Here is a 13,781-nt window from a genome sequence, read left to right on the forward strand (position 1 = left end):
GAGTGACATCACTAAAGCGTAGCGTATCGTCCGCATATAGGTGGCCCAGCTGGCGAAGTGTAGCACGTTATTTTTTTTTTTTCTGAAAGAGGTTGCGTCTCTGGATGACACGTGCAGGCTGGGATCCTTGGCAGCGTCTGGGCACGAGATCGTCGAGGACATAGAAACCGATGTTTCCACAGATTCTGTCCAGACCTGCAAAGCATACTCAACTCTGATTTGCATAAATATCACTGTGACCGTGCCGGTAATGTAAATAATAAAAGCATCACATCCAAAAGAACTTGAGTTTAATAGCTCGGCTGCCTGTGGAAGGATGGCGCGTTATTTGAACTAATGCCGCGACAGATCTATTATATTCACGAGAGGCTCAAGAACAATAGCGAGGACCTGAAGAAGATTAACGATGTGATCGAGGGCCACATTACTGACGAGGCATTCGAGCTGGAGTACGCTACCGTAATTGCACATGAGGACAACGCGACCAGAATTTTAGCCGAGCTTCTGATCGAAACCGGCTAGCATGCCGAAACTTCAGCAGCCTCAGAAGTGTCATCGCTTATGGAACGCGACGTGCCGGCGGCTATGGGCCCTGCTGAAAGGGCAGGAGACAAGTTACCGAAGCTGACAATAATTTCGCTGGTGACTTGTGCAAGTGGAACGATTCCGGGCGCAGTTCGACCAGGTCATAAACCGGAACAGTAATCTTACAGGCATACAGACAAATTTAACTACCTGAGGCTATTCAAAGGAGACGCTCGGCAGCTAAAGCGGGGCTGCCTGCCACCGAAGCGTGTTATGCAGACGCATTATACATGCTGAATAAGCTTTTCGGCGTTGAAAAGCGCTTGGAGCAGGAGCACTTCTCAAGGTTTCGAAGGCTTACTCCTGTGCGTTCTTCTGACGAAGTGGCAAAACTCCGCAAATTGTATGACCAAGTGCTGATTAACACGTGGGGACTGGAGGTTCTTGGCTTCAGCAAGCCTTCTTTCTCCTCGATACTGCGCGACGCCGTGCTGAGGGCATGCCACGCGACATCATCGTCGCATATCAGATCATCCGCCGCACAACCTGCAAGTTACAACGTTCGCATGTCACGGAACCAGGGCGGCTCCTTCAATTAATCTTTATTGAACTGGAACGCCTGGAGAAGAGTGACCTTGGGGAGCCGAAAGGACACGATGAGAAAGCTAATCCGGAAGACAGAGTCCTCCCTTTCACGGTGCAGTACCAACGTCTACAATGCTCCATTGCCAAGTTTCTATAACTCCTACAAATTACAGCTGCAACTTCTGCAAATCGACGCAACATTTGACGAAGTTGTGCAGTGTAGACTTTGCCGCTGGCAGAGAAGATTTCTGCCGACATGTCGCGCTTTTGACGCACCAGTAAAGGTCATCGTGCAAGGAATTGCAGGCGGAGAATTGCGTGCTTCTTCTGCAGCGGTCATCATGCGTCCAGTATGTGCGAGTGCGACACAGAAAAGCTAAGGCGAAAGCCGCGTGAAGACGTCAAAGTGACCCGTGAGCTCTCCAGACCCCTAAACGCGAAAACACTGACTACCACGAAAAAGTTTGGGTGGGCCTTCAGGGTTTCGATACCGGAGGGGCACCCACGCCAAGTGAGTTCCTTCAGGAGGTAGGGAGGCTGGGAACTTTTAGGCGCGGTGTTTTGAATATGTTTGGTCTAGGGGGGGCAAATGGGGGGCAGGCGGAAATCTTGGGGGAGGGGGGTAGGCTGCCCACTCCCCCCGCCGGCGCCGCCCCTTGAGCACCGAACCCTCACCGTCAAAGACATTCGACTACCGATTCATGGACATGACCACCGGACTAGACAAGGCAAGTCGTAGAGAACTGTGCGAAATCATTCGGAAGCAAAAAGGAAGACTCTAGCGCTGCGAGACCCGACTAGGAGACCGTGTTCGTACATGCAAAAGTCAGCAAAAAGGAAAGTATTTCCTCAAAGTAAAGCCAGGAAGGAATGGCGTTCTAGAAAGTCAGCGACAAAACCCGTGCAAGCAAGTAAAATGGAACTAAACAGAAAAGTGGGAAAAAGTTGGAACCAAGTCGGTCATCAGCGGGTGATGAACAAGAAGGTGTAAGTTCCTCTGGCGACCCTACACCGAGTGGGACCCATGATCACATGGTTGCGCTCTATGAAGCGCTATATACCGTATCGGACAACAAGGCCCATTTAGAGTCTGATTTACAGGCTAACAGTAAGAAACTAATCCATGAGAAGCTGTCGGTACTACGTCGAGTTGAAGTTTAGAAAAATGTGGAGGAGCAGATAACATATAGATCGATGCCAAGATTTTAGACCTGCGATCGAAGTTGCGTGAGAAGCAGATGACTCGTGACTATGCAACCATGCTGAGGGAGCTTCAATGCCTGCTTATTGATGAAGGAGCTCATCGTGAGAACTTCGAATACAAACTTGAAGTCACGAGGAAAGCTGCGCAGGTAGAATTGGCGAAATAGTACCAGTCCAAAGTGCAGAAGTTGACTCGGGAGTTGGACGAGGGGCGCAAGCGGCTGCTTACGTCAGAGGAAAAGCTTCGGCTGATTTCCTCCCTGCTGCTCAAGATGCAGCAGGGGTGTTGATTGAGGAAAAACACTACGCTGAATTGGAGCAAGAAAAGAAACTATCAGGACATATTGTGGGGCGTCTGCATCAGCAGACGACAGGAAGTGAGACACAATTGGGTGGTCTGGAGAGTCGTCTAAAGGAGCTTGTGAATATGGTTGTCAGGGAGTGAAAACCACGATTGCTTGTGCAAGCAAGCATGGGGTTCGGCAGTATTTTGTCCTCGGGGGTGCAAACCCATCGTGGTTGTGGGAGGGGAGCACTGGTGTAGTTTGGGGGCCTGATGGGGGCAAGTGCCCCTTTTGCATCCCCTCCCTTGCCGACGATCATGTCGCAGGGCAGTGCGGCCATCCAAAGGCAACGAGAGCGTGTCTCGCAGCTCACTCGAGAAAACGGATCCTTAGCAAGTACTGCGGGCATCGGAGTCAAGACCTCTGAACTGCCTTCCCAGGACATTCTCTCCAGATATCCTGGGAAGGATTTCTGGAGAGCATGTTTAAAGGAGTGGTGACAGAAAATTTGTGAACCTCTGTTTTTTGCTCTTAATCAATGGCTACTGACTCGATAATAGCGGCAACGAAACTCATTTGCCCCAGCGCGAGACGAATGTTTAATTATATGCTCGTATGTTACGACCGGAGGCAGTTTCGATTTCGAAGAGCACTCGGTAGCCCCGTGACGTAGATGGTCTACTTGGTAAACAAGACCGCGAGAACCAGTGACGTCACTGGCCAGCTTCTGCTATGTTGTTTCGTTTGCGAGTTGAGCGTTGCGAGTGCTTGTTTCCTCAACTGTCAAACTACGTTGCTTATCTAGTGCAGCGATGGACGAAAGAGCTGGCAGGAGTGTAAAAATCAGTAAGAAAAGCTCGATTCACTTTGCGAATCTCGCCGGTAGCTGTGATTTTGTTCTTGTAGCCGTTGTCCAACTGAGGCGACGTTTTCCGCCAGGCTTGGAGTAGCCGCAGCATTAGACGTGCTGAAACATTTTCGCTCCGATCATTCGTAAAGTAGCAGGATGAGAAGTGACGAAGGAAGCATTGAAGTCACGACATTGGCGCTCTGTAACAGTGTTTATGCGTAACATGCAAATGACGTGATGTACGCTTTACTGACTCGTATTTACATCGGGGAACGCCGCGTTCTCAAGGCATACCAATCCCACGTACGCACGTCGGAGGGTCGAAGCAGTTATCTGTCCACTACGCAATATGATCCCGGCAGCAGAGAGCTTTAGTTCGTCTGTAGACTTCCTATCGTTTGCGGGCACCTGGTTACCGGAGATGTTGACGGCTGCAGCAGCAGCAGCAACTGCGTACAACTGCGGAGCCCGTAGCGACATCTTGTGGCGTTTTGTCCAACTACAATAATTTTTTTTCGATTTTTTTCCGTCGCGTTGTAGTTCTTGTCGGGAAAAAAAGCAATGAGAATACTGTGAGTTGCTAATTATCTCACTGCAAATGCTTTACATAGAATCAGTAAGCGGGTAAGTCGCTGCGATGTTATATTGTAGGTCTCTGGTTAGGCTACGCATCATCAGGTGTCGCTACCAGCTTTGTCGGTCTAAAGTCCCTCAATAAATTCAAAAGTATCGAAAAGCTTTCATGAAGCCGACGGCGCCCGCGATAGGCTGATCTGTGACACGTGACCTTGCCCCGCCATGAAGGTTCCCGCGCCCCGGGAGGAGAGCGCTCGCTTCGCCTGTTCCGCTATGCACGTTGTGCGGTGATTTCGTTCTGGAAAGTCCGATATGCCTTGTTGCTGCGCGTTTGGGTGCCGAAACCGGACGGAAGACGGCAAGAAGTTATTTTGCATCCCGCGGGGCAAACAGAACCTAACCAGAAGAAAAGTGTGGTTGCACAGAATTGGACGGAAAGACTTCGAACCGTCGGCCACTGCACGACTATGCGAGGTAAGTAACGCGACACAAAGGCGCAAGAAAAAGCATACGCGTGCATGTGCCGAGCTGCAATAGCATTTTATTCGTGCGCGCTGGTTTTGATGGCCCACATTTGTCGAGATTATTCATTCTAGTGCTTTATGAACCCGCTGACGTAGGTCATGCAGTACGAACCTAGCATGCAAGTAAATAAAGCGAGGGAAGCGCACTAACTCGCCGACAGATATCCGCATTGTGTTGCACGCGATCAAAATTTGTCCGCCGCCGTGGTATGACAGTTACTGCGGTTACGGTGCTCGGCTGCTGACCGGAAAGACGCGGTTCGATCCCGGCCTCGGCGGTCGCATTTTCGATGGAGGCGAAAATGCTAGAGGCTCGTGTACGGCGCGTATTCAGTGCACGTAATAGAATCCCAGGTAGTCGCGAAATTACAGGAGCAGTCCACTACGGCGTGCCTCTTACTCATATCGTGGTTTTGGCACGTAAAACCCCAGCAATTATTATTATTGTTATAGCGATAAAAGTTCATAAATTTCGGCAGTGAGTTCTACTGTTAGACTTTTCTATCTCTGCGCGCGTTGTTAACTTCGTTTTACAACATGTTGAGAAAGTCGTTTCCAAATGCAATGTAATACGAGCGCGAATAAACGAGATGTAAACATGCCAAATGTAGGCGATGAAACATTTTTTCCGCTCTCTTTTTCAATGTTTATTTGAAATAAAGGCACAGCTTTAGCATTTTGGGGCCTTATTTCGGCCTTCATTACAGTCAGGCGTCAGTAGCTTTTATTTCCTAGCATGTGCAGATATTTTTCCACCAGCTGAATGCCGTGCTTTAACCTGGGCGTCGTCTGCTACAGGAACTTTCTAGGTGGCGCGCGCGGCAGATGTCGCTACCTTAAAAATTATGGAGGGACCTTATGTCGGTCTCGTACACGCCTCCGGTAACCCGGCCAGAACTCGTGACGTACGTGGTATCCACTCGGTGACCTCATCGTCTTTTGCTTATATTTCCGATCCGGCACTTTCACGAACTTCAAAACTCAATTAAAATACCTTTTAGGCTGTATTTGTGGCTGATATTGTACAGATGGCACCTATATGCACCCATTAGTGTGATTCAACAGTCAAATTGTGTCCGAATTTTTGTGTCACCACTCCTTTAACAGTAGGTTAGCGGACAACAAATTCATTCCTGGCTGCATACCGAGACGACTCTCATGCTTTCCAAAAAATAATTATAGTGGTAATAATAATATTGTGAAGCTTCATGATCCTCGCCTGACTTCCCGAGCCTTGCATACACGAAGTTTACCACTCTGCTGGTAGCGCGTGCTCCTTCAAACGTTTATGGGATCGGGTCAGCCGCGGTCATGCGCTGTCTGGAGTAGCGATGACACGATTCGCCGTCTTCAACAGGTACGACCGGGTGATGTGCCTTGACGCGCCTCGACGCCCCTCGACGCGCCTTGACGGGCCTCGACTCGAACGTGGTCAACGGTGACACCTGCAAAGCCGCAAAATTCATGGTTGTTGTAGGGTAGTGTGAAGGAGGGGGTTGGAAGAATGTTTTTTTTTTTCTTTTTCCTGCTCTGTGTAGGGGTTCTGCCTGCTGAAAGCGTACGTATTACGATTATGGGGCAAGCTAGCCGTATTGTGAAGGGTTCCGGCTCCTGAGGTTCTTTCACGTGCACCTAAACTAAAAGCGGGTGTTTTTTTTTTTTTGCATTTCGCCGGAACCTAAATGCGACCGCCGTGACTGGGAAACGAGCCCGCGCCCTCATGCTCAACTAAGCTGCTACGACTAGGCGCAGCCAAGGGTGCTAGCGAGGTGCTGCCCTCCTTCCCCCCTCCCCGGAATTTTTAAGAGCGAGGATGTTTAAGCCGGCCGTAAAATCTTTTCCGTGTACAAAATGCTATTATCATCATGAATGGGTATGTGCCAAAGAAATTGGGCAGATCCCGCTCTCACCGCTGGTTCACTAAAAATGAAGAAGGCAATAGACGGGCGGCAAACACCAATTAATGTTTCTAAACAGACGCAACCAGTAATTGAGGAAAGCTTGAGGAAACCGTCGAGATTAACCCAGTGGTAAACACCGTGGCCATACGTTTCAGCTTCGCTGAAGCATCTGTGCGGAGTGCTTCAGCGGTACGTACAACGAGAGAATGCTAGGGAACGGTAAAGGCAACGGCAGCTGCGAGAAGACCCCGAAGCAAAAGAAGCCATACGCGAACGACGACGTGGCCGTAGATCTATGAGAGGTGCGAAAGCTCGCGCCTCTGGAGATTGATATCCGTGTCGTGTCTGCGAGTGACTGTGGTTTAACTCGAACCTCTCTGCGCTGAGAGGCAACCTAGGGACAACCTAGCGTCTCCTAGCTAAAGCCTAGCAACAACTTAGAAGCAACCTAGAAACAACCTATAGCATCGCTATCTGAAGCCTAGCAACAACCTAGAAGCAATCAGATTAGACTCCAGAATTGTCCGGCTTCGCTGTTTCAAGCCTTGCGCGACTTAGTGCAAGCTTCGCCATATTTTACTTCGTGTTTACATACACTACGCGCACATACAAACACACACACTTGAACATACATACTGGAGAATCGGAACCCTATCTTCGGTAATAAAATCCTGGCTGCGCCTCTATGCACGGCGGATAACATCCCGAAGGCATAAAAAATAAACAAAAGTTGCATGGTCGAATCAACGATAGATATTTTGTCACTGACTTTACCTTTATTAACAACCCGTTGGGGCGCACGATGGCCACGAGACAAGGCACGAACCCTCGACGCTCCTTGGACATCACAGGGGAGGACGGCAGACAGTTGCAGTCAGCAGCTAGGCACCCGCAATGGTCGCGTGGGTGCTGGACCGAGGCCTTCTTTGTCTGCTCTCGAGCTGCCATGACAGCGGTGACGAATCAAACCAGCAAGCTGATGTTCTGCTGTTGTTGTTGCTTTCCTCTGAACATGGCAAGCTGCAGGCTTGCTTGTTCCTTGCATTTGGCTCACACCCACAACGGGGGATTGGCCAAGAAGCCGGCAGTTAATGTAAATTGGAACATTCAGTAAAAGTCGGGGAAAGGGAAGAGTGGCTTTTTTCAAGTGATACGACCGCCGCTGCATTTCGTCGTCTCGCCAGCTGGTGCTGCGTGATGATGATGGTGATGATGATGATCCTGGGATGATTGGTCATACAGGAGGGGGAGGGGGCTGATGACGTATGATGAGCTCCGTCCTGGCCGGTGATTGAGAACGGTTGGCAATGGCGATGCTTGATATAGGACATACTCACATGCCAAGAAGAAGAATAAAAAAAAAAGCAAGTGCGCAAACGTGACTATGGAAACCTGTGCAAGTTGCAGATTACGATATAATACTTCTCAGTTCTGGAGGACAATCCGCAAATTCTAAGGAATCGTGCGAATCGTGGAATTACTTGGATCGGAGTAATTCCACGTTTCCCAACAAAAGTGGGCGCGTATAAGCAAGCACTATAGCTACCTGATCTTGAACGGCAGTAGTTGGATTTCACGCCTCGAGCCAATATCGCGATGGATATAATCTTAAAATCACCGCGCCACGGTACCGGCCCATCAGAAAAGGGTCAGTTGTTACGTTCGTGCATTGACGTCTCACACCTGTGTACTACGGGGTATTAGGCAAGAATCGAGTGAGCTAAAGGGCCCTGAAATGTTTTTTTTTCTTTTTTAGTTATGTATGAGCGGTTAGGCAACAACTAGAATAAATCAACTGCGCCACAATGCAAGGGAAGCCCATTGTGAGAGTGTGCTAGGGCCGATTGATGGTTACCCTCTTGTTGTTGATCTCATTCACCTATTAACTGTGGCTCACACCCACTATGGGGGACTGGCGAAGAATTGAGTGGTTTTATAAAGTATTATAAAACTTTATAATAAGGCAGTTCATAAAACAGAAACGTTACAAATTATATAGGACAATTTGGTGCTCGATCAAATGTATAAAAAAACAACCTTTTTTATATTAGTAATAGATAACATAATAAATCAAATCCTGATATATCTTTTCGTCCACTTTACTTTCTTCACATTTATATTCTAATTACTACAAATAACACCCCCTATACTTTCCTTGGCATTGCTGTCTGTTAGTTCTCATTAATATTGTGTCTAACAAAGAAAAACGAGGCCTTAAAAGTAATCTCCTTTTCCTAATTTATATATATATATATATATATATATATATATATATATATATATATATATATATATATATATATAATATATATATATATATATATATATATATATACATCCGCAAACCTCCCGCGCGCGTTAGATTGCGGAGGTTGCACTCTATGTTTGTCCGGCTAATCTCTCACCACCATGCACTGCCATAAAACCCCGCCACTTGCGTTCTGTCCTCCAGTAAAAAAACGCCAAGAAACCAATAAGGTTGGTCGCACGACATCGCAAAAAAAAAAAGAAAAGCGGAAAAGACAAGAAAAGCCTCGTCCCAGAGCGGGGCATTGTCTTGCGATGGTGTGACTGAAAACACCGTGTAACACACGCCGCTGAGACGTGTAGCTGTGCGCATGTTTAAAAAGAATACAATAAATTAGGTACACTTCACGAAGTGTTGATCCAGTGTGTTTGTATACAATTGAAGAGGAGGTTCTTTAGGATATCGTCAAAAATTGGGGGACGCTTAAGCTTCGCCTTTAAGAGTTGAACGCGATAGCGATATTCTGTTCCTAGTGCGCAGTTCCAACACTACGAGTGTTTAACAGAATGCGCGCACTAAGGTGTGTGCCTTATGTAATGGGTAGCATGCTTTAAACCAGGAGCTATTATGCGCGAGAAACTTTTTCGAAGTTGCGATGCACCCACTACGTGGTCTTAAGGGAATACTCTCAGTAATATGTGCCTTTTGTAATGGCGGCTGGCTTTAAACCACCAAGTCGTTATGATATTGACATGGTGTGACGCCCGATGGCAATGTACGCTTGTACAACGCAATATTACTCCGATATTACATCTCGTACTTTGACACCTGTATACAGGACGCGTATTTTTGGGAAGCATGAAAGTTACTTTCAGTGCAGCTCCAAGCAGCGGCGTGGCTGTGTGGTAGAACACCTGCTTGCCACGCAGACGGCCTGGGTGCGATTCTCACTCGGACCCAACATTTTTATTATTTATTTTATTTGCAGCTTTTTCGATTTTTCGGTCACGGACAAGATGATGATTTTTCGCTCACAACCAACGGCCCCGACGCCGACGGCGGAATTTCTGCGATACGAGCTCTCTAACGCTATCGCGTTAAAACGGTTGCGAAGGTCCTTCCAGTAACGTGAACAGTACCACTGACGGTGCTCACCTTCTGATTATTCAAAGAAAGTCGACATATATCTATGCCTGATTTTTATTTTTTTTCTATCGCTAAGGAGTAACAGATAAACTGTTTATTTCTAAACATGTGTATTTGATAAACCTATTTAATTTCCCAAACATGACACCGTCCTATTCATGGCCGATCCACCGGGGAGGGTTGCGTCGAGTGACTGAGGAACAACCAACGAACCAATCTTCCTCGTGAGCTATAACCACGGAACCAAAACTTCATACTGAGCCAAAGTAAGCTACATTACATTTTCATTTGTATTCTTAAGTCAACCCTTATTTGCTGAGAATCAATTCGACACCTATTTTTTCTTAATGTTAAATAATAGTTACGATCAGGGATATTCTTATTAAACAAAAGGAAAGATATTGTTACGTAAAATGACACGAGGCGTGGCTATTTACACTTGTGTTTACACTGACGTGCACAGCATCGATCAAGATGGAGGACAGCACCCAAAGCAGACAGACAGGCCAGTCCTCTTTGTCGTCTTCTGTACGCAGAATGTCTGGCTCTCGATGGGTTAGCTACGTAGTAATATTATCTTTTCTATATTTTCAATATTACTACTATACACCTGATTATTGACCGATCCCCCAGGATGGGTGTGAGCCAGAACTTTAGGGTCTACATCTAAATATTTCGTTACTGATAATTCGCATTTCAAATCAATAGGTAAGTTAACTATGGGCCGCTACAGAAAATATTGGAGGAATTCACCCACTACTCGGCCAATCCCCTGCACTGGGAATGTGCCATATGCCCAGAGGACAACAACAACATCTACATCTGGAACGTGGCACCCGATCCACGAGCGAGGAGACGACGAAGAAGAAGACGGTTACGCCAAGATGGCCGCACTCGAGTCTCGGCTGGACCGTTCCGTTCGCGCCGTTCGAACGCGAACCCTGCAATCTCGTGTGTTGTGCCTGCAGGAACTGTGCCGGCTCAGGCTGGTCTCGACGCGTTCGCTGCCCCAGTGGAAAACCCTGACGCAGGGCTTCACCGAGCGCATCCAGCGCCGTGCCTGCCTCTTCTCGCTCGTCCACTTCAACGGCTGCGGGGTCAACTTCTGTCTGCAGCGATACTTCTCCGAGTCGGACCACCTGACCTACTGGATCAGCTGCACGCTGGACAGAAAGCGGTACATGGCGGTCAGGTGAGGCGTACGTCGCTTATTTGTCAGAAAGCAGCCTTGATTAAAGGGGCCATCACATGAGCCCGCCGGAAAATTATGAAATATCTCAGAACAGCGAGCGTTGCTGTAGCCAACGTTTCCAAAAGTGCTTTTGTCTTCCTCAGAGCAACAACAGACTTGAAAAAAAGACCACATGTCGAGGCGTTGCATTCAGTGACACCCTTCTTCGGAGGATTATTCATGAGTTCCCGGCGAGCTCTTGTGAGGGGACCTTTAATAGAGGCTGCTTGCCTTGAAGACAAGACCAGTTGTTGAATGTTTTCTGATGAGAATATTCGTCAAACATTTAGGCCTTTTCCAAAAGCGGAAATTAAGTTCTTTGTGCTCACGCACATCTGCCAGATAATCTTTACAGCACGATCCAGAAACAGCTTTAGGCACGGTAAATTAAGTGCCATAGGCCTGCATATCAATTAGGCTTGCATAAGCATTGAAAGGCTCTGCTAGTATCCATTTTGTGACAGGGCGCCGAACTACAACGCGGACCGGCTGCTGGAGGACGACAACTTGTGGCACTGGGCCTCGCCTCGAACACCCGCACGTCCTCTCAGTGCTGGCAGTGGCGGTGAACGCGCCAGGCGTCCAGGTGTACCTGGTCACCATGGCACCCGACGACGGTTTAGAGCACTTTACCGGCATCCTCACCTGTCAGAGATCTCTGCGTCCACGAGCTCCACCTGTGGAAGTTCCTGCGCCAGCTCTGCTCGGCTCTCATCTACCTCCGAGGTTTGTTAAACGAGAACGCGCGACTGCTGATCCGAAGGTCGCGGGGTCGAATCCAGGCCTCGGCGGCTGCATTTTCGATGGAGGTGAAAATGTTTGATGCCCGCGTACTTAGATTGAGGTGCACGTTAAGGAACCCCAGGTGGTCGAAATTTCCGGAGCCTTCCACTACGGCGTCTCTCATAATCATATCGTGGTTTTGGGACTTTAAACCCCAGATATGATTATTATTGTTATTAAACGAGTACGCGCGGATTACGTGGATGTGTTAATGTTAAGCTGCGCTAAGGTACAGGGTACACAAAATTAGGGAGGGCACGCGGAAACGAAGAAGACAGCACATATGTCTGTGTGTGAACGTTCTGAAGGCCGCAGTATGAAGCTGATGACCTATAGTGGACAAGCGCTATAGAAGGCGACGGCAATCGGGACATGAGCATGTGAGCGCGAAAGACGGGCCTGGCACTTTAAGTGTTTTTTTTTTTTTTTTGTTCTTTTTTTTTTTCATCTGCTGATGCATTCTGCGTTTTCACTGGCGTTAGCGAGCATGATAACGATGAATGACGGTTCATGGAGCATGGGTCGCATAAGGCTAAAGAGCGACAGGAAGGTGAAATATGAGGACAATACGTGAAAGTATCAGCGTCAGTTGCAGTAGTTATACAGTTCTGGAATAGCGTACGTAAGGTTAGTGTTCGTCGCGTGCGATTCGCTATTTCCGGAACTTCAAGTGGGTACCGTACGACGCATGCGCCGTGGCGTCAAACACTATCGCAAAGCTTTGTGTATCCTATTCTAAAACTGTCTATTTATAACGTGACGTCACATGAAATAACTCAAACCGTGGTGCTTGGAGGAGTTGTGATCTGGCAATAGCACCATAGTTGTTCGACTATACTACATTAAGCGGCGCATTGAAACTGTAGATGAGAAAGTGGTCATTCTAGGTGTACCCGAACTGCAAGTTTAGCTAGGTCCTGGTTAGATCAATTGGTAAAGCAACAGACCTGGATAGGCGTTGGTGCCCAGTTCAGTCCCCGGGCCGAGGCGACTTTTTCGTAAACTAGGAAACTTCAATTTCTGACAAATCCATATGAATTTCCTTTTGCTTTGTGTTGCAAGCAGGTGATTGCCAATTGTGTTTTTTCCCACCACCCCGCGGGATTCCCCGGAACTAATTTGCTAAGCAGACATGCATTTACATCTTTAGGAAAGATAAAACAGCGCAAGAAAACAAAACACCACACAGGAAGCCGTGCATGTAGAGTGCTGTAACTCGCCCAAGGATCCCGTTTAGTTAAATGCATTTGCATCATGCCTCCATGGCGCAGATCAGGGCTTGACCGTGGAGCCGTTCGACTTCTTCAACGTGTACTTGCGCCGCACCGACCTGGTGCTTAACAGCGGGCTCGTATGGAACCGGCGCCGCTTCGAGATCACCTCGCTGCCCGGTTCCCTGTGGTCGCGCCTCCTGCGGCCGGACGACGACTTCGCCGCGGTCTACGCGGCCATCTCGACCACCGAACACGAGGCCACGGCGTTTTCGGTCGCCGTGGTCGTGGCTCAGCTTGTGGCACTCGCCTTCAGCGACGACCCGGCTGATACGATCAGTCGTCGACGTACGTCCGCTTCGGGATGCCTGCAGGCCGTACACCGCATGTACGGCATCGAGCTCGTCCTATCGCCATGCTCGTACGGCCAGCAGCTTATGTCCACGCTGGCCGAGATGTTTCGAACTCCCCAGCCCAACCTGGAGACTATCCACGACAGGGCCGATGGGATGTATGCGTCCATGGCGTCCTTGGACGCCCGCTACTGAAGAGCTGGACGCCGTGGAGCGCGATTTTTTTGGGAAACGAATTTGATTTACGGAAATACACGGCGCAGCCGTTTCTTCATGCGCCGAACGTAATCAGCTGTGTTGATTTTTTTTTCGCCTGCAAAAACACATTCTCTTACACGTACACCCCATAGCAAATCATTGC

The 13,781-nt window shown here is 48.4% G+C and overlaps 1 protein-coding gene across 1 annotated transcript; it reads left to right on the forward strand.

Moving 5' to 3' along the window:
* The first annotated feature begins 336 nt into the window (after positions 1-336).
* Positions 337-13,617, forward strand: LOC119375154 (uncharacterized). The gene is made up of 4 exons (XM_037645346.2): positions 337-459; positions 10,643-11,034; positions 11,538-11,799; positions 13,128-13,617. Exons 1-4 carry the CDS (start codon positions 337-339, stop codon positions 13,137-13,139), a joined length of 789 nt encoding a protein of 262 aa, XP_037501274.1. The 3' UTR covers positions 13,140-13,617.
* Positions 13,618-13,781: the final 164 nt, after the last annotated feature.

Source organism: Rhipicephalus sanguineus, chromosome 11 (genome assembly GCF_013339695.2).
Source record: "Rhipicephalus sanguineus isolate Rsan-2018 chromosome 11, BIME_Rsan_1.4, whole genome shotgun sequence".
NCBI classification, from domain to species: domain Eukaryota; kingdom Metazoa; phylum Arthropoda; class Arachnida; order Ixodida; family Ixodidae; genus Rhipicephalus; species Rhipicephalus sanguineus.

Excerpts from the sequence above, each read along its gene's own strand:
- LOC119375154 (XM_037645346.2), top strand. The coding sequence starts at position 337 with ATGCCGCGACAGATCTATTATATTCACGAGAGGCTCAAGAACAATAGC. Across the intron at positions 460-10,642 it reads TCGAGCTGGAGTACGCTACC|AGGACAACAACAACATCTAC; the intron begins GTAATTGCACAT and ends CCATATGCCCAG. Across the intron at positions 11,035-11,537 it reads AAGCGGTACATGGCGGTCAG|GGCGCCGAACTACAACGCGG; the intron begins GTGAGGCGTACG and ends ATTTTGTGACAG.